The 21798-nt window shown below is 33.5% G+C and overlaps 1 protein-coding gene across 1 annotated transcript in view; it reads left to right on the forward strand.

Annotated features, from left to right (window-relative positions):
* Window positions 1-15616, forward strand: part of LOC149943940 (lens fiber major intrinsic protein-like) — a 77541-nt gene extending 61925 nt beyond the window's left edge. The window contains exon 3 of the mRNA XM_090175219.1: window positions 15033-15616. Coding sequence (XP_090031345.1) covers window positions 15033-15284 — 252 coding nt within the window. The 3' untranslated portion in view covers window positions 15285-15616. The remainder of the gene's footprint in view (window positions 1-15032) is intronic.
* The last annotated feature ends 6182 nt before the right edge of the window (window positions 15617-21798 follow it).

Here is a 21798-nt window from a genome sequence, read left to right on the forward strand (position 1 = left end):
ATGATTAAATCAGATTTAAACATTCTAATCATGATTAAACGTGATTTAATCAACTTAATCGTGATTAAATTGAATTTAATCCAAATAATCACGATTAAATCGGATTTAATCTTTTGAGGGGTGCGTCGTTAATCAAGGAAGTGACCTGCCCCTCGATAATACGTTTTTTTAGCTTATTATAAGTATTAATATGCCGCGAAAAGGTACCACAAATTGGTTTAAAATCTTCATCCAATTAAAAAAATCATCATTATAGTTTTCCAATAATAATTCTACACTTAAGCCTTTTCTGACCATTTTAAGATGAAAATCACGTTTTCCCTAGTAAGAACCGAGGCACAGTTGGTTGTGGTAATAATGTGAAATTAGCCAATAATCGGACTTTGATTAATTTTACTAAAACATGAAATATATTAGCAGTAGAAATGAATAACTGGTTGATAAACTGTATAATGTAATTTTTTTAACTACTTACAAATTTAGTATTGCCGGAAAAAAAGCCCGAAAAGAACAGAACTATTTTTTCTGGAGAGGAGTACAAAGTTTCATTAAAAATCCCTGTAAACACGACTGGGGGATGCAAGCAAATTCTTGAAAATATTTTTGCCCCTCAAATAAGTCGTCGCGCTAAACAACCCAAGTCCAAGACTTTCTCCCCAATATTTACTTTTGGTAATAGTGAGTATAGGGAGCTGTTGTCTCACGTGGCATGAAGGGCTTCCCACCACCCTCCTACGCATTGTAACCCGGCCACCTGAATTAATGGCATTTAAAGTCGCTAGATGACTTAGGCCTAAGGTGGGGCCTTTCGGCATTAGCCTAGCTGATTAGTATTATTATTAAGGTTCAGTTTAGTCCCCTTTTGGTCAAACCTCACCCATACTCTGACATCACAGTGAGGCGCTAAAACTGTTATATAATACCTTACTCCATCCTGCAAACTTGTTGACTTTTTATAAATAAAATGTTTTTAAATCTATGAAGTATCAGTCTTTTATAAAACTTTTAATTATAATGGTGATAAACTTAGAAATAACTTCTAATAAACGACACGGATACTTTGTGATTTAAATTTGTATTTAATAAAATAAAATACTAAAGTACCCGTATTTTAGTATTTTATTTCCCACACGGTGGACATAATGATTTTTAAAATTAAATGATGATAAACTTAAAGGAAAAGTCCAGGTTGGGTAAAACTTGGATCTATTTGAAAGATCATGTTTAAATAAACTCAAAAATATCAGTCGTAAAATTGTATCTTTTTTTAATGACGAGAAATTAATTTTTAAACGAGCCAAATTTACCGCCAAGCGATCTGCCATTTTTTGTTTCGGGTTGACGTTTTAGGACTTTAATCACGCGCTGTTCGCGCTATAACAGGCTTTAACAGCGCACTGTTCCCCGCGCGCGCCTGCTCCGCGTGCGGTCTGCGGGGGGAAGGCGAAAAAAAATGGCAGCTCGCTTGGCGGAAAATTTCGCTCGTTTAAAAATTAATTTCTCGTCATTAAAAAAAGGTACAATTTTGCGACTGATATTTTTGAGTATATTTAAACATGATCTTTCAAATAGACCCAAGTTTTACCGAACCTGGACTTTTCCTTTAAGGAATTAACAAAGTTATTTTTTCCGTTGAATTAATATAGAGCAAAACATTATAAACAGTTAAATTAGGTCAAACGCGTGATGAATGTCATTAGCTTTACAAAGTAATCCATAACTTTGACCATGCCTGCCATTAAGGAACAGGGGGGTTTCCATAGAAAAAGCATTGGGTGACGGTATGCTAAGTCGTAGTGCAAGTACATTATAGAAATATGAAAATGGTACATAGCTTGTTGTTCTTTTTACACCATATTATTTTTTTATGAAAAGTGGCACTTAAACAATTTATTGACGTCATGATCTTGGCAAACAACGTCATTTCTAATTCGTTGGTTTAATCATGACGTCATTGCAACGAAGTTTAGGGAGAAGCTTACGTTTTGAAAAACAAGTTGAAAGAACGTCAAATACAGTCGGGTGCGCTGAAAAGTGGGTTAAATATAAGTACAGAATAAGAAACAGACAATAGGAGGGGGTTAAAATAGAGTCAATGGGCTCTAGTGTTGTAGCTTTGACTGTACAAAATTCTTACACATTTTAAACCCTCTCTAACGAATTTTTAGCTACGCTACTGTATTGGACTAAAATTAAATTAAATTTAAAAATAAACGTTTAAAATCCAAAAAAAAATATATTTACATTTTCACGCCTTGTACTTTTTTGCAGATTTATTAAATTTTAGTTAATTCCATAACTATAACCGCATTTTAAAATAAACAAAAATATGCTAAGGTGTTACGATATCCGATATTAGAAATTAGGAAATCTTTGTAGGTCCTAAAGCAACGACTGATCGAATTCCTTCTAGCTATCCCATTTGTCCTTTCCCTCCCGCCCTGGTGGTGGCGCTAGGACATTTTGGGGCCTCTTTGGTTTTAAAAAAGCTTGAAATATATGACGATTAAACCTCAAAATTTAAATTTTATTCTTATAATTGTAATTTCTTATAAATGAAATTTTTTATTAGTAGGATTTTTGGGCCCTTTTTTCAATTTCAATGTAGTTAATAGCCAGGGCCGCCAAGAACGAGGCCTAACAGAGCCATTACTACTGGAGATAGCTATACTTTCAAGGGGATTAAACCTCGTTTGTTTTAAACCCTGGGCCCCAGGCTGCAAGGGCCCCGAGTATTTGTACCGGCTTCCCCCGTCTCTTGTCGGGCCTGGCAATGATCTACCGGACCTACCCCTTGGTGCCACTACTGTCCGTCACTTTTTATAACCCGGTCGACAATTATATTTTTCATAATGGCTTCCACAAAATTGTTAATTTTATCAGCGTATGAGTCTGGCAAACAGCGAGAGATGGCGTAGTGCCGGACTGAAAAGGATTGTAAAAACGAAATATTTACTCTCCGAGATGGCCAAAAGCAGCTGGGGTCCTGACCAGTTATTCTCTTTCGTGTCCATAAGACTCGGACAAGAAAATATAAAAATAAAAGCGCACTATGGACGGAATTCACTTAACCTCATCTCCAATTCTCGATATAAACAGAAAAAACTCGTTGCCATAAATAATAAAATGGCCGAGCTTCGAGTTTCTTTGGCGAAAAAAACTTCCTTGTAAAACCATCCTCCCCTCTCCTATTTACTTGTAAAATCACCGAACTTGCCATATTCTTTATAAGATAAAAATATATATATAAAGAAAATATCAAATTTTCCGTTTTTTCCATTCTCGCTAAGGCTTAGGAACTTCGCTCTGTACCATTACAGATATATATAAAAAAAAACAAGTTAAAGAATATGGCCTCGGGATAGATAAAATTTCAAAGCGTATAATAGGGGAGAGATAAAAGTTTCCCGTTACCATGGCGACTGAAAAAAATAACACCCGCAAAAATGGAGAGCTTTCTTTATGAATTTAGCGAAAATATAGCTCCCAGGGAAAAGGTTCCTGAGCCTTTTGTCCATTTGGTCGAAGTTCCTAAGAGCATGGAATTTGTGGGAAGAAAAGGGCCATGTTTATTATTGGGGACATGTGGTATTTAGTGCCTCCAAAGGCCAACAGTTCAGGTTATTCTAGTGGTTCCAACGGTCAACTGTTCAGGTAATTCTAGTGGTACAAACGGCCAAATTTGCAGGTTATTCTAGTGCTTCCAATGGCCAAATTTGCAGGTTATTCTAGTGGTTCCAACGGCCATCTGTTCAGGTTATTCTAGTAGTTCCAACGGCCATCTGTTCAGGTTATTCTAGTGGTTCCAACGGCCAACTGTTAAGGTTAATCTAGTGGTTCCAACGGCCAACTGTTCAGATTATTCTAGTGGTACAAACGGCCAACTGTTCAGATTATTCTAGTGGTTCCAACGGCCACCTGAGCAGGTTAATCTAGTGGTTCCAACGGCCAACTGTTCAGGTTATTCTAGTGGTTCCAACGGCCAACTGTTCAGGTTATTCTAGTGGTTCCAACGGCCAACTGTTCAGATTATTCTAGTGGTTCCAACGGCTGACTGTTCCGATCATTTTAGTGGTTCCAACGGCCAACTGTTCAGATTATTCTAGTGGTTTTAACTTACTGCAACTACTACTTCGGGTTATTCACGTCGTAATTTTCAGATATCTAAAGATAAACAGTTACTGAGATCAGGCTGGTCTGTTATATTCCCCCACCCTCACCAACCAATCAATCTGATCTGAAATTGTATCTGATTCATTATCACAATAATACAATCTGCGCTGATCTACTATAATTTATCTTTCCAGGTTTTTAAACAGGTTTCTGACTTACACGTTTAGTAGATTTATTTTATCTTGTGAAAGCAAATCAAAATAAACAGTGATTAAAATGTCTAAAGGAATTTAATCTAGGGTCATGTAAAATCGATAATTGTGAGGCTTCTGAAATCCGCTCAACTTCTTTCTGTCGGTTTACGATAAATTCGGATTAGTTTCAAGTTAAACTATTTGGTTAGCATTTTGATCAACTGATTTGATAATATTTTATCGTAAATGTGGGTAATCTGATTTCTGTAAAATATTTCTACGTGTTTTCACTGTTTTTCTACGTCACACACCACCAATTTCGCTAAGACTAAACAAGGCTGTACTTTTTGCATTTTCCGTCAAGATTTCCCCAAACATTTTACTTCATAGAAAAATCGAATACTAATACTTTTAAATCGGGAAAAATTATTGATAACGTTTTAAATGATATAAACAGACACACTTGTGGAACACAATTTAAATTTTAATAAAAGTCAAATCTGAATTTTATAATTTTAATAAAACCATGAAATAACATAACAAATCTTTTAATAAATATTTAACATAGTAATTCACCATGGTAGTTTAAGAAAATATGAATGTCAATTTATATACTTAATAAGTGGATCGGGTTTATTTTATTTAAATAAATTTGAATTAAATCAAAAATAATTGTGAGAAATCACTAAAGAATCAAATCACAAATATTTGTGAGGAATCACTAAAGAATCAAATCACAAATATTTGTGAGGAATCACTAAAGAATCAAATCACAAATATTTGTGAGGAATCACTAAAGAATCAAATCACAAATATTTGTGAGGAATCACTAAAGAATCAAATCACAAATATTTGTGAGGAATCACTAAAGAATCAAATCACAAATATTTGTGAGGAATCACTAAAGAATCAAATCACAAATATTTGTGAGGAATCACTAAAGAATCAAATCACAAATATTTGTGAGGAATCACTAAAGAATCAAATCACAAATATTTGTGAGGAATCACTAAAGAATCAAATCACAAATATTTGTGAGGAATCACTAAAGAATCAAATCACAAATATTTGTGAGGAATCACTAAAGAATCAAATCACAAATATTTGTGAGGAATCACTAAAGAATCAAATCACAAATATTTGTGAGGAATCACTAAAGAATCAAATCACAAATATTTGTGAGGAATCACTAAAGAATAAAATCACAAATATTTGTGAGGAATCACTAAAGAATCAAATCACAAATATTTGTGAGGAATCACTAAAGAATCAAATCACAAATATTTGTGAGGAATCACTAAAGAATCAAATCACAAATATTTGTGAGGAATCACTAAAGAATCAAATCACAAATATTTGTGAGGAATCACTAAAGAATCAAATCACAAATATTTGTGAGGAATCACTAAAGAATCAAATCACAAATATTTGTGAGGAATCACTAAAGAATCAAATCACAAATATTTGTGAGGAATCACTAAAGAATCAAATCACAAATATTTGTGAGGAATCACTAAAGAATCAAATCACAAATATTTGTGAGGAATCACTAAAGAATCAAATCACAAATATTTGTGAGGAATCACTAAAGAATCAAATCACAAATATTTGTGAGGAATCACTAAAGAATCAAATCACAAATATTTGTGAGGAATCACTAAAGAATCAAATCACAAATATTTGTGAGGAATCACTAAAGAATCAAATCACAAATATTTGTGAGGAATCACTAAAGAATCAAATCACAAATATTTGTGAGGAATCACTAAAGAATCAAATCACAAATATTTGTGAGGAATCACTAAAGAATCAAATCACAAATATTTGTGAGGAATCACTAAAGAATCAAATCACAAATATTTGTGAGGAATCACTAAAGAATCAAATCACAAATATTTGTGAGGAATCACTAAAGAATAAAATCACAAATATTTGTGAGGAATCACTAAAGAATCAAATCACAAATATTTGTGAGGAATCACTAAAGAATCAAATCACAAATATTTGTGAGGAATCACTAAAGAATCAAATCACAAATATTTGTGAGGAATCACTAAAGAATCAAATCACAAATATTTGTGAGGAATCACTAAAGAATCAAATCACAAATATTTGTGAGGAATCACTAAAGAATCAAATCACAAATAGAGTAACCACTAAAGCGTCACAGAAATAATTTGGAGTAACCACTATATAATCACAGAAATAATTGAGATTAACCTTTAAAAAATCACCGAAAGAATTGTTGAAAATCAATTTAATCGTAGAAAAATTTTGAGAAATCAATGATAATCACAGAAAAAGTTTGATAATTATTGGAAATCACAGAAAAATTGTGATTAATTATTGGAAATCACAGACAAATTGTGATTAATTATTGGAAATCACAGAAAAATTGTGATTAATTATTGGAAATCACAGAAAAATTGTGATTAATTATTGGAAATCACAGAAAAATTGTGATTAATTATTGGAAATCACAGAAAAATTGTGATTAATTATTGGAAATCACAGAAAAATTGTGATTAATTATTGGAAATCACAGAAAAATTGTGATTAATTATTGGAAATCACAGAAAAAATTTGATTAATTATTGGAAATCACAGAAAAATTGTGATTAATTATTGGAAATCACAGAAAAATTGTGATTAATTATTGGAAATCACAGAAAAATTGTGATTAATTATTGGAAATCACAGACAAATTGTGATTAATTATTGGAAATCACAGACAAATTGTGATTAATTATTGGAAATCACAGACAAATTGTAATAATTTATTGTATATCACAGAGTGCTTTTTGCTCTTACTCGCTTCTGGTTATGACTATTTATTTGAGTGTTACGCTACGCAATACAGCCCTATGCGGAAGGAGTTTTTACCCCATCTGGTGGCAGAAAACGTTACTAAAGATTTCCAAGGTTTCTTCATAAGGAAAAGGAAATGGCGCGAAATACTCCTTTTGTAGCAGGTGCAACGTAAATAAAACTAGAATTCATAAAAAAATGTTTCGAGCTATAGCAAGTCAGAGTTCGCATTAAAGATTTCTCCAGATTTTCCAGAAAAATATGGTGGCGAAACTTTTGGAAACTACGTTTTCTAATGACGACGTCTTTTATATCATTTCAAAGCGGAGGAAATTTTGACGGTTTGGCTTTTATCAAAACCCACCGGACGAGGCCTTCGCGGTTCTAGGACACCGAGTTTGACACTTGGGTTCCGTCAAAGCTGGGAGAAGGGGTACAGTTAGTATGGAATAGGGGTAACAGTGGAGATATCGGTGGTTGGAAAAAACTCTTGTCAAGTGCGAGAAGGCTATTGCGCCCGCGAAGGTGACGAGACTCGGGATCTGGCTGGTGGCATGCCATGGATGACAATTTTCCTCCATTTCCTTCGACGTAGCAAAGACACGCCTGTCTATGGCGTCCCTTATTTTTCTAAGCGTCGATATTCGCGACTCACGTCCACGTTTTCGATATTTCTCAAGACACTGTGTCTTTTATCCGAGTTATATAAGAGAGTGCTTTGGTAAAAGCGTAAGTAGAATTTTTGCTGCTCTCTTTTGGCTCTTCTTTGGGCGGCGAAATTTTCGCTCCTCTCTTTTGGCTCTTCTTTGCACGTCAAAATTTTCGCTCCTCTCTTTTTGCTCTTTTTTGCGCTGCGAAATTTTCGCTCCTCTCTTTTCGCTCATTTTTGGGAAGTAAAATTTTCGATCCTCTCTTTTCGCTCATTTTTGAGAAGTAAAATTTTCGCTCCTCTCTTTTCGCTCATTTTTGAGAAGTAAAATTTTCGCTCCTCTGTTTTCGCTCATTTTTGATAAGTAAAATTTTCGCTCCTCTCTTTTCGCTCATTTTTGAGAAGTAAAATTTTCGCTCCTCTCTTTTCGCTCATTTTTGAGAAGTAAAATTTTCGCTCCTCTCTTTTCGCTCATTTTTGAGAAGTAAAATTTTCGCTCCTCTCTTTTCGCTCATTTTTGATAAGTAAAATTTTCGCTCCTCTCTTTTCGCTCATTTTAGAGAAGTAAAATTTTCGCTCCTCTCTTTTCGCTCATTTTTGAGAAGTAAAATTTTCGATCCTCTCTTTTCGCTCATTTTTGAGAAGTAAAATTTTCGCTCCTCTCTTTTCGCTCATTTTAGAGAAGTAAAATTTTCGCTCCTCTCTTTTCGCTCATTTTTGAGAAGTAAAATTTTCGATCCTCTCTTTTCGCTCATTTTTGAGAAGTAAAATTTTCGCTCCTCTCTTTTCGCTCATTTTAGAGAAGTAAAATTTTCGATCCTCTCTTTTCGCTCATTTTTGAGAAATAAAATTTTCGATCCTCTCTTTTCGCTCATTTTTGAGAAGTAAAATTTTCGCTCCTCTCTTTTCGCTCATTTTAGAGAAGTAAAATTTTCGCTCCTCTCTTTTCGCTCATTTTTGAGAAGTAAAATTTTCGATCCTCTCTTTTCGCTCATTTTTGAGAAGTAAAATTTTCGCTCCTCTCTTTTCGCTCATTTTAGATAAGTAAAATTTTCGATCCTCTCTTTTCGCTCATTTTTGAGAAGTAAAATTTTCGATCCTCTCTTTTCGCTCATTTTTGAGAAGTAAAATTTTCGCTCCTCTCTTTTCGCTCATTTTTGAGAAGTAAAATTTTCGATCCTCTCTTTTCGCTCATTTTTGAGAAGTAAAATTTTCGCTCCTCTCTTTTCGCTCATTTTAGAGAAGTAAAATTTTCGCTCCTCTCTTTTCGCTCATTTTAGAGAAGTAAAATTTTCGATCCTCTCTTTTCGCTCATTTTTGAGAAGTAAAATTTTCGCTCCTCTCTTTTCGCTCATTTTAGAGAAGTAAAATTTTCGCTCCTCTCTTTTCGCTCATTTTAGAGAAGTAAAATTTTCGATCCTCTCTTTTCGCTCATTTTTGAGAAGTAAAATTTTCGCTCCTCTCTTTTCGCTCATTTTAGAGAAGTAAAATTTTCGCTCCTCTCTTTTCGCTCATTTTTGAGAAGTAAAATTTTCGATCCTCTCTTTTCGCTCATTTTTGAGAAGTAAAATTTTCGCTCCTCTCTTTTCGCTCATTTTAGAGAAGTAAAATTTTCGATCCTCTCTTTTCGCTCATTTTTGAGAAGTAAAATTTTCGATCCTCTCTTTTCGCTCATTTTTGAGAAGTAAAATTTTCGCTCCTCTCTTTTCGCTCATTTTTGAGAAGTAAAATTTTCGATCCTCTCTTTTCGCTCATTTTTGAGAAGTAAAATTTTCGCTCCTCTCTTTTCGCTCATTTTAGAGAAGTAAAATTTTCGCTCCTCTCTTTTCGCTCATTTTAGAGAAGTAAAATTTTCGATCCTCTCTTTTCGCTCATTTTTGAGAAGTAAAATTTTCGATCCTCTCTTTTCGCTCTTTTTTGAGAGGTAATATTTTCGCTCCCCTCCTTTCACTCATTTTTGGGAAGTAAAATTTTCACTCCTCTCTTTTCGCTCATTTTTGAGAAGTAAAATTTTCGATCCTCTCTTTTCGCCCTTTTTTGAGAAGTAAAATTTTCGCTCGTCTCTTTTCGCTCATTTTTGAGAAGTAAAATTTTCGCTCCTCTCTTTCACTCATTTTTCTAAAAGGCAAAAAAACTAAGAAGAGGGCACAATTTTCCCAAGAAGACGCTTTGCTTACATCAAAAATTGCTAGTGCTAGTGTTCATGTTGAGCCGTACCTAATTCAAAGATTGAAAACGTTCAACATTTTTCATAAAAGCATAACTTGGGATTTACTATTATATGCTGATAAACTGTTCATTGTTGCGAGCGCTGTAGTAAATTTGTCAACATCTATTTTGGAAGATAATAAATTTGATTTGACTTGTGATTTTATTTCAATATATTTTTTAAATATTTAAAATAAACATATTGCAATTTAAGCAAAAACGTAGGAACAAACTCTATCAATTTTCACTTCAATTATTAACAGTCATTTCTTAAATAACTAGATGCTCTACGGAGAGGCCTAAAATTGCAAGGTTTAGTTGTATTTGTCCATAGAACTTCTGTTAGGTTTTTAATTTCAAATTTTTTTTTGGAAGGTTCAAAAAGTTCAAATCTTTAACCATTTCATCAAGTGGTTTGTCATTGCTAGCTACAGGGCATTTCACTTCGATTAAAATTGAATTATTTAATCTATCTGGTGAACAAGCCAAATACGGATGACTAAGGTGAATGACTAGAGCAATTTTTCTTCGTATTTAGATATAGCGATAGGCTCGTTAATAGTTCCGTACTGGGTGTTTTCGTTTCGACGAAACTTTGATTCATTCAATTTGGAAATTTTTCAGAAGGCTCCTTCAGATAATTGTAAATCTTATAGCACCTGCTAGCAGTTATTCTTTTACCTAGGTTTTGCATCCTAAGGTCGTTGACTTGAGTAATGTTTTTAATCGCAATTTGTAGAGCCTCCACACTCGTAACTTGAATATTGTTATCATCAAAATGTTTTTCGTGCGGAGTCAATTCATTTAAGAAGGGTTCAAGGGTTTCATCAGAAAATCCATATTTTCACTGTTTAAGTTAAAACGTATTTTGAAGGGTGGTCCTTATTTCATTTATTTCTTAAATGTTGCAGTCTAACTTACCCTCTAAATTGGTTCCAATGTTTGAAAACATAATTCATAAGAAATTGGGGATACATTGAACCAAATTTAGAGGTAGCTCAATGAGCTTGAAAATTCTCTATATCTTATCATTAGAAAAAAATGTGATTTCTCATTTTTATACATAATTTTCGAGTTGGTTACGGATTACGGCTACTACATCTCAAAATCAACCACTCTATTGTTGAATATGTCTTTAGACTATCTGAATTCCAACTGCTTTGTTTACTATTACTGAGAATGGCAACTCTATTGTATCCATTTCGATAAACAAAGTAGTTTGAAACCAGATATATTTGTTCTATATTACACTACTTGGAATGCCATAACCCGTAACTAACTCGCGAAATATTAAAAATTCGCGTTTGTTCGATTGCTAAATAAAGGGAATTTCCAAATTGCTTTGTTTGTGTATGATATTGACTTACCACTTTCGGTAATAGAACGTTAGGCAGTTTTAAACCAGATAATTAAAGGCATATTAAACAACACACAGTGGTTAATTTTTAGATAGAGTAACCATAATCCGTAACGGAAAATATGGATAGAAATTTAAAAAAAAATTGTTTGCTAATAATAATCAGCTAGGCAAACAGCTAGGCTAATACCCAAAGGCACAGCCTTAGGCCCAAGTCAACGAGCAACTTTTAATGCCATTAATTCAGGTGGCCGGGTTACTTGCGTAACAGTAACACTAACTATTACCGTTAATCTCTACAAGATTTTATGGAAACAAATTCATTCTTTTGGAGTTGAGAAAAGAAGCAAGATCTGTATATAGAGAGGTCAGCGCAGTCACTAATTTTCTGGACTACTCGTTCTATTCAGTCAGGAAATAATTATGTTGTTTTGCACCATCTATACTTTTCTCAAATCTACATTTAAGAAATAATATAAACAAATTTATTTTATGGTAGGAAAATAATTATTTGGTCTTCTTAATTATTCCGAATAACAAGCTAATTTTTAAACAGAAATTATGTATATAAAATCCACAATGACTAAATTTTGTCTTTTGTCAACTCGTTGGTGGAGAATTGAAATGCTCTGACTATTACGAGAACCTTAGAAACTTTGGAGAAGTTTCGAAATAGTTTTATTTTAGATGCTAATGAAGAGATGGCCCTTTTTCTTTATCGTCTTATGGCCAAGGGCACTTATCTCCGAATGGTCAAAGCGTAATGAGGTTGTCACTCGGAAAGATGGAAATAGTTTAATAGTCGGCGCTTGAGGCAATACAAGACAGATTCAAAAGTTGAGATATATTTTAAATAAAAGACCAGAGGCTATGGTAAATGGGCTTCTTCGATTTATTCTGCCTTTTCATGGCGAGCAGCCAGACAACTTTCTTTAAAGATAGTACAAATCTTGGACGAAGGAATTAATTATTCCAAGCTCTGTCGTTAAAAATTATTAAAAGGACTACTTAGAATATGGAAGTATACAGGGTGGAAGCCTCAGCCGTGGTTCAGCCTCGGTACTTCTCCTAGTACACCAGAGTGCTGCGGGTGGAACACTTCTACAGGCGCTGGTAGGCCAAAAATAGACCAATGGGAGAATATAAGGGAGAAGTACCGAGGCTGGACCACGGCTGAGGCTTCCACCCTGTATAATTATCCTCCACCCTCGCATACATTGTAGCGAAGGTTTATCTGCTTTTTAATCACAAAACGTAAACATAGATGGCGATAGTCTTTGACGAGCTTTCGCTTTAAAGTATGCGAAGATGGGCTTAATTAATTATTGCCTATACTCTTATATAAGATGGTTATTTAATTAACTTGTCTCGCAATACGATTTTGAAACTATATATGTAAAAGGAAGACTTGTGGCTCTGATGATTCTCATAGAAACTGGCGTGGTTTATAGCGGAAATTTTCACTCGCGATGTGCTCGGCTCCTAGTCGACATTAAGCCTTGCATCGAATTGAAGTTCACTTAACATCTGCGCCATCTAAATAGGTGATTTTACGTGGAACTAGATCAGTTTTGTGAAGAATGTGATAAATTCTTTAAGATCTTCAGTGTGAGAACTAATTTTAGTTTATGAACTAAATTTTCTGGCAAATTAATTTTCTAAGTGAGTCTTCTTAGCGACGGCAGCCAGCCAATGAATTTGAACAAAACGCGTGACGTCTTAATTTAGACTAAGTTTAAGTGTAAATGATCTTTAGACATTCCTATTGTGTTCACATACACTTTACTGGTACTACCATGAAATTTGTCTTTGGGGTTTTGTGGTATCTGTGACCTTTGGGTAAAGTTTACCTTTGGCATAATTTTTTTTAATCACTACCTGTGGCTTACTGGCTCTAAAAATATTGGTTACCAGATTATTAACAGTAAATACATTGTTTAATGTTTCACTAGGGGCCCACAGGACCCACTTCACAACCTGGTTCATCGAATCTCGATAAGTTATCCGTTAGTTTGTCTAATAATCAGGGATTTTTTTCAAATGTATTAAAATCAAATGAACCCAATTTTTTAACCATCTGTAGATAGCTGGTTCATATCCGTAATCTGAATAAAAAGATTGAAATAAAAATTCTTCCGTTTTCTGTAACGAGATTTAATCTGTTTTTAGACCTAATGGTAATTTTTGATGCCAACGCAAAACTGGGTGAAAACTTGGAGTTAAAGGGGTTTAACCCCTTGTTCTTCGGTTTCCCCTTCCAAAGAAAGTTATTGAGGTTAACGATAATAGTGAGTGTAGGGATCTGTTGGCTCGCGTGGCGTGAAGTGCTGGCCACCACACACCCACGCATTGTAACCCGGCCATCTGGATTAATGTCATGAAAAATCGCTCGATGATTCGGGGTGGTTGCTTTGCGAACAGGGAAATTGAGCTTTAGGCCTAACCAAGAATGAATTTATTATACCTAGGGATAGTAATTAATTAATTAAGAGAAACATTGATTTAAAAATTTGAAATAGTAAAGAATTCTTAACGTACGCGCAATTTAGAACGTGTATATCTCGGCGAACCTTTACGATAAAAGACTGTGGCCTTCGCCATAGATATGAGAAATCGTAGTTGTATTTAAAATAAGTTAGGTAGGTTTTGCTTTCAGCCGAAGTTCTAGAGCCAAAATTTTTATTCGATGGCTGAGTGCACTTTCTTGAAATCACGTACGAACCGAAACAGATATCATTAGTCGGTGGCGTCATCTACCGCAAGCCAGCGGTGATAATAATTAAAGTGGGAACAGAAGCAGACGATATTTAAGAAAATATATTTTCTATGAAAGATAGGGGACGCCACCGACTAATGTTAGATTTGAGCGTCTATACGTGATTTGAACTAACGAGGAGACTACCCGAGGTGATAATCACCGATTTGGTTGAAAGTAGGTGGGTATGTAGACCTTATGGTAACATGAAATTTCACCAAGGGAAAAGTTGCAATGGGCATTAGTTTTGCCATGGCAACCGAAAATGTTTTTGACAACACAGTCTGTATATTGTCCCATTGAAAATAACAATTGATCAATTTTTACATATTTTGATCAAATTGACCAAAATTCATCAAAATATCATAAAATTCATTTCATTTGTCAATTTTGATCAATTTTTTTTTTTGTTTTGAAATTTGAATTTTTTTAAAATGTTTTTTAAGTGTGGCCTACTAGCCCCTGCAAGAAGGCTGCTACAAGCGCAAATTCAAGCAGCAGGGAAACGCGAACATTAATTGGGTTCGTGTGATAGGTAAAAAAGGACTTTGTAAACAAATCGAGGTAACCAGCGTAAAAAGGTAAACTTAAACAGTATTTAAAGTCCCTGCTGCTTGTTTTTTGGCATGTTGCAGCCTACTTCCAGGGGCTAGTAGGCCACACTTTGAAGCTCTCTGGCGCTCTTTTCATTCATCGTAGGAAAATGGGGGAAAATCAGGCATAGTTCTCAACTCACCCCCTACAACTCCTTAAAATTTTTGCATAACCTTTTAAAGCACCCTGTATATTTGAAATTTGAAGCCTTGATGGTAACGTAGACAACTTATATAGACGATTTATATCAGCCAACTCTGTTTTTAAAACATAGTCAACGTTAGAGTACGCTAGTAAAACCAAAAGATCGAAAAATATTAATGTTTTGTTTTGCTTGTTTTTCTTTCGTTTTAGGTGTATTGGGTCGGGCCTTTGCTGGGCGGCTTCATCGGGGGCTTCACGTACGAGTACAGCCGCGACTCCTCATCGCCGTCGGCCCTAAGACGCTCCTTCCGCCGGAAGAACGGCCCTCAGTACCCCGGCGGCCACGGAGCGGCGGGCCCGGGCCGCGACGGAGAAATGGTCCGCAGCGACCACTCGGGGGCGCTCAGCTGCAGCAACGAGACCGAAATGACGGCCGCCTCCAACAACGACTACGGCGTATGACATCCGACGGGTCGCTTCCCCCCTCACAGCGCAAGATGAGGACCCCCCCCCCCGCCCTTTCCTTTACTCACTCCGCAGCGACGCGTAGCGGAAATTGCGGGCAACTCCCGGGCGGCCGCTAAGACGGACGACCGACCAAATCTGGGACTAGAGAAGATGATAGATCAACACTCGACTGACTGTGTCCTTTTTTGGTACGTTAGTTTCGGATCCCAGTCCTCGGGACCACTTCGAATAAAACAGAACTTCTTATTTCCAATTCTCTTCGGTCGACTAACTCCAACGTTCCAGTTTTAACCAAAATAACAAAACTACGTATTCCTGGGTCATTATATTTATGAAAGAATTTTAACGACCATCTATAGTCATTTTAAAATAATTACCGTGTGTAAATATCGAAAAAAATTGGATATGCGGCGTTTGAATAGCCTCTACCTTTCTCGCTCTCCTAGTGCGGTTAAATATTAATGCTCTCCTTTATTCAATAATTGAAATATGTAAATTAATATTGACACGTATTATGTAAAATAGCGAGGTTAGGATCCCGGAGATTGTACAACAATGTAAATAATTACAAATGTTAACTAGTCACCTAGTCAAATTTTTGAAATGGAAAACATTATCAATATTACCATGATAATAAAATATATATCTGCTAACGTTATAAGATTGAAAACGTACCTTCGCAGACTTCGGTTACTTTTTCTAGAGTAATAAAACAATATTACTATTATTATTATTAATTATTATTAATTGAAATGAAATGAAATGAAATTTTAATGTGTTCCAAATACCAAAGCTTTTAACTAGGTTAGATACAATTGGTTATTAGTTTTAGAAATTTTGACATACATGTGCAATGCTTTGATTTCAGATATTTTAAGGTTATACAAATCTATGTCATTGGAGTGGGTGTTTGAAATTATTTGTATTCTATTAATAGGATTAAGAGTACTTTTTTCAGTTTTAAACATTTTTGTAGTTCGAGTACTGTACCGAGGAACAGATATATTAAGTTTTGAAATTAACTTTTCACTGGGTATTATATTGTTTAGTAATTTATAAAGAAAAATTAGTTCAGCCTTTGTCAATTTTGAGATCATGTAGAATTTTTGAATAATTATAAATATTATTTTTTTAAAAATATGTATGAAGATATTCTACAAATTTCTTTTGATTATTTTCGATATGTTGCAACAGATAATGGCTGCACCCTCCCCAGGTTCAAGATCCGTACATAGATTTGGACTTAATCAAGCTATGATATAGAAGTATAAAATGTTTTTTAGAGTTAATTTTCTTACTGAGTTTTAAAGTTACGGCTAATAATCTTCTACAGCTATTTACAGTGTTTTGAATATGTTTTCTAAAAAATTATTATTATTTGTAATAATAATAATAATAATAATAATAATATAATTATTTATAATATAATAATAATAATAAAATATAATTATTTATAATAATATAATAATAATAATATAATATAATTATTTATAATATTATAATAATAATAATATAATATAATTATTTATAATATGAAATGAAATGAAATGAAATGAAATGAGTTTATTTATCGTGCATAACAACAGTACAGATAGCACCAACAAGGTTATACATCGGAAATAGTGGAAAATAATGATTTACAATATAATAATAATAATAATAAAATATAATTATTAATAATATTATAATAATAATAATATAATTATTATTATAAACAATTATAATATCATAATAATAATAATATAATATAATTATTATTATTAACTATAATAATAATTATTATTATTATCAACTATTGATTATTATTATTATATCAATTAACTCCATTACTAAGGTTTCAGATGACATGTAATAGCTTTAGTGAGCAAATTGACATTTTCTCATGTAAATACAATGATATTCTCCAACTAAAATGAATCTTGCCTCATGTGTATATATAACTTTAAATTTTTATTACTGTAACCATTTCATTTCATTTCATTTCATTTAATTTTAATAATAATTATTATTATTATTATCAATTATAATAATTATTATTATTATTATCAATTATAATAATTATTATTATCAATTATCAATTATAATAATTATTATTATCAATTATCAATTATAATAATTATTATTATCATTTATCAATTATAATAATTATTATTATCATTTATCAATTATAATAATTATTATTATCAATTATCAATTATAATAATTATTAATTATACTAATTATACTAATTATTAATTATACTAATAATAATTATTAATTATACTGATTATAATTATTAATTATACTAATTATAATAATTATTAATTATACTAATTATAATAATTATTAATTAAACTAATTATAATAATTATTAATTATACTAATAATAATTATTATTATTATTTGTTGAAATAATTACTGATTTGTGGAGTGACGTCAAATTAAAATTTGGAAAATTGGCTTAATTACTTAATCTAAAATCTTCTAGAATTGGTACATGTGGAAGATGAGGATCTGGCACACTTATGTGAAATGTATTTATAAACCATGATTTGCAAGTTGCATCGACTGTATTTTCTACTGGCCTCGAACCTGCGCAGGTACACGTTTCATGATCTAAATGGATATTTCTCTCGTAGGAGATTATTTTAAATATATCTGATATTAAATTAATACTTATTAAATTTGACTTTCAAGCAATATTCAAACATAAAGTAAATAAATTGGAGGTTGAATTTAAATTTTACGAGCGTATTTTGTGAACTTAACTTAAGATCAAATTAGGAGGCTCTAAAGGCTAAAATGTAGTAATTGAATATTCTAGTAAATAAGCTGGTGCTAATAATTTATTTCCTTGTCTTCCTGCATTCACTGATAAAATTACACTATCTCCCTTAATATAAACGCCGAACTTTAACCAGGATTAAGTTACGTTTAACCTGGTAGTTTTTTTGTAAGGAAACTTTAAACCCATTCGTTGATACAATTCACTATTACTCGACTATCTTCCGAGTCTTCTTGAGTTTCGGGGTGGTATCCCATCACATTTCCTCCCACAATACAACGCCCTAAATTCGAAAAAAGTTGACCTATTAGAGGCTCTTTTCTATCTCTTTTTTCATTATTTTCCTCACGTTATTCGATTTTTGACATCACCCAGTGGCGGGTTGTAAGTGAAGCTTATGAAATGGCGCTTGTTTTTGATGAATTTTTCACTGACTCAAACAGGCAAGGGATAAGATACCAAGAACCTATTTTGGCTACTTAGAACGTAGGAGTCTACCTTCAGGCTACTTAGAACGTAGGAGTCTACCTTTAGACTACTTAGAACGTAGGAGTCTACCTTTAGGCTACTTAGAACGTAGGAGTCTACCTTAGGGCTATTTGGAACGTAGGAGTCTACCTTAGGGCTATTTGGAACGTAGGAGTCTACCTTCATGCTACTTAGAACGTAGGAGTCTACCTTTAGGCTACTTAGAACGTAGGAGTCTACATTCAGGCTATTTGGAACGTAGGAGTCTACCTTTAGGCTACTTAGAACGTAGGAGTCTACCTTAGGGCTATTTGGAACGTAGGAATCTACCTTTAGGCTACTTAGAACGTAGGAGTCTACCTTTAGGCTACTTAGAACGTAGGAGTCTACCTTTAGGCTACTTAGAACGTAGGAGTCTACATTCAGGCTACTTAGAACGTAGGAGTCTACCTTTAGGCTACTTAGAACATAGGAGTCTACATTCAGGCTACTTGGAACGTAGGAGTCTACCTTCAGGCTACTTAGAACGTAGGAGGAATTTACTGTTAAACTAAACATAGTCAATCTCCCTAAATAGAAATAAAGACCATATTGGTAGTACTGATTTAGGCTCGTTTGTTCTCAGTAACCTAAGGACGTTCTTGGTGGCACCATGATATCTGAGTGTATCTCTCGCTTCTAAATACGAGTGTTTTTTCCTACAGACTTTTCGTTTAACTAATATAGCCAAGCCAAAGCATTATTTTTGTGTATAATACTCACATTTCCATTTTGGAAGTTTTCAAGAAATAAATTGAAGTTAATTCTTTATTCGTAGAATAAAATTGTGCAGCCAATAATTTGAAAAATTAGCAAGAATAAGATCACCTATCCGCATGCAGCGGTCAGAGGACGAAAACCCAAAAGAGGTTACCATTTTGGACATGAGATGGCGCTGACGTCAATCGATCTATTCTAAACCAGGAAATTATAAGAGTATGCACTTGGAATGTGTAGAGTAACGCTGAAACAGATTGTCTCACACCAGAGGCCTTAGATATTATAAGTGTACTTAAGCGTATTGTTGATAAAATTAAGAATTTAGTGAATCTTCGAATATGTCCGTGGCGAACTTGTTTTATCATCGACTTTTCGGCGAAGATAGCGAGTCGCGGGAAGAAATGATTCGGAAAATCTCGGCTGAACTCAACTCCCCCCCCCCCGCAAAAAAGGGCGAACCGCGCTTTCGACAAATGATGAACGACTCCATCTCTCGGACGCCCTCGCTTTTCGGGTAAATAGAAGAGAATCCCTCAAACTAATAGCGACATCTTGCGGTGGCTGGAGAAACTAACCGTCCTTCGTCTGGCCTGCCTTTCATTCGACTGCTAGCCGCAACCTCTGACAAATAGTAGTTGGTTCATTTGGCCCCTTTTGTCCCAACGTTTACGCTTCCCTCTTGTTCACCAGATCCGAGCTGCCATCTTCCAGGTGTACTGCTGCAACAAAATTATTTTGGTAGGTTAATTTTTAATATTCACTTCACAATATTCCATACGCTTTTTTGTTATAATACTCAGTATCCCTTTCGTGTTATAATATTCAGTATCCCTTTTGTGTAAATATCATTCAGTATCCCTTTTGTGTAAATATCATTCAGTATCCCTTTTGTGTATTAATTTTTATTATCCCTTTTGTGTTCTAATATTCAGTATTCCTTTTGTGCAATAATATTCAGTATCCATTTTGTGTTCTAATATCCAGTATCCCTTTTGTGTTCTAATATTCAATATCCCCTTGGTGTTATAATATTCAATATACCCTTGGTGTTCTAATATTCAGTATCCCTTTTTTTGTTATAATATTCAGTATCCCTTTTGTGTTATAATATTCAGTATCCCTTTTGGGGTATAATATTCAGTAACCCTTTTGGGGTATAATATTCAGTATCCCTTTGGTGTTATAATATTCAATATCCCTTTTGTGTTCTATTATTCAATATCCCTGTTGTGCTACAATATTCAGTATCCCCTTGGTGTTATAATATTCAGTATTCCCTTGGTGTTATAATATTCAGTATCCCATTTGGGTTCTAATATTCAGTATCCCTTTTATAATATTCAGTATCCCTTTTATAATATTCAGTATCCCTTTTATAATATTCAGTATCCCTTTTGTGTTATAATATTCAGTATCCCTTTTGTGTTATAATATTCAGTATCCCTTTTGTGTAAATATCATTCAGTATCCCTTTTGTGTAATAATATTTAGTATCCATTTTGTGTTCTAATATTCAGTATCGCTTTTGTGTTCTAATATTCAGTATCGCTTTTGTGTTCTAATATTCAGTATCCCTTTTGCGTTATAATATTCAGTATGCCATTTGTGTTCTAATATTCAGTTTCTTTTTGGGTTAAAATATTCAGTATCCCTTTTGTGTTATAATATTTAGTATCCCTTTGGTGTTCTAATATTCAGTATCCCTTTTGTGTTCTACTATTCAGTACCCCTTTTTTTTGTTCTTCTATTCAGTATCCCTTTTGTGTTATAATATTCAGTATGAGTTTTGTGTTCTAATATTCAATATCCTTGTTTTGCTATAAAATTCAGTACCCCCTTGGTGTTATAATATTCAGTATCCCATTTGGGTTCTAATATTCAGTATCCCTTTTGTGTTATAATATTCAGTATCCCTTTTGTGTTATAATATTCAGTATCCCTTTTGTGTTATAATATTCAGTATCCCTTTTGTGTTATAATATTGAGTATCCCTTTTGTTTTATAATATTCAGTTTCCCTTTTGTGTTATAATATTCAGTATCCCTTTTGTGTTATAATATTCAGTATCCCTTTTGCGTTATAATATTCAGTATGCCATTTGTGTTCTAATATTCAGTTTCTTTTTGGATTAAAATATTCAGTATCCCTTTTGTGTTATAATATTTAGTATCCCTTTTGTGTTATAATATTCCGTATCCCTTTTGTGTTCTAATATCCAGTATCCCTTTTGGGGTATAATATTCATTAACCCTTTTTTTATCATATTCAGTATCCCTTTGGTGTTATAATATTCAATATCCCTGTTGTGCTATAATATTCAATATCCCCTTGGTGTTATAATATTCAGAATCCCATTTGGGTTCTAATATTCAGTATCCCTTTTAAGTTATAATATTCAGTATCCCTTTTGTGTTATAATATTGAGTATCCCTTTTGGGTTATAATATTCAGTATCCCTTTTGTGTTATAATATTCAGTATCCCTTTTGTGTTATAATATTTAGTATCCCTTTTGTGT

Source organism: Leiobunum rupestre, chromosome 5 (assembly GCF_980474605.1).
Source record: "Leiobunum rupestre chromosome 5, qqLeiRupe1.1.hap1, whole genome shotgun sequence".
In the NCBI taxonomy this organism is placed as follows: domain Eukaryota; kingdom Metazoa; phylum Arthropoda; class Arachnida; order Opiliones; family Sclerosomatidae; genus Leiobunum; species Leiobunum rupestre.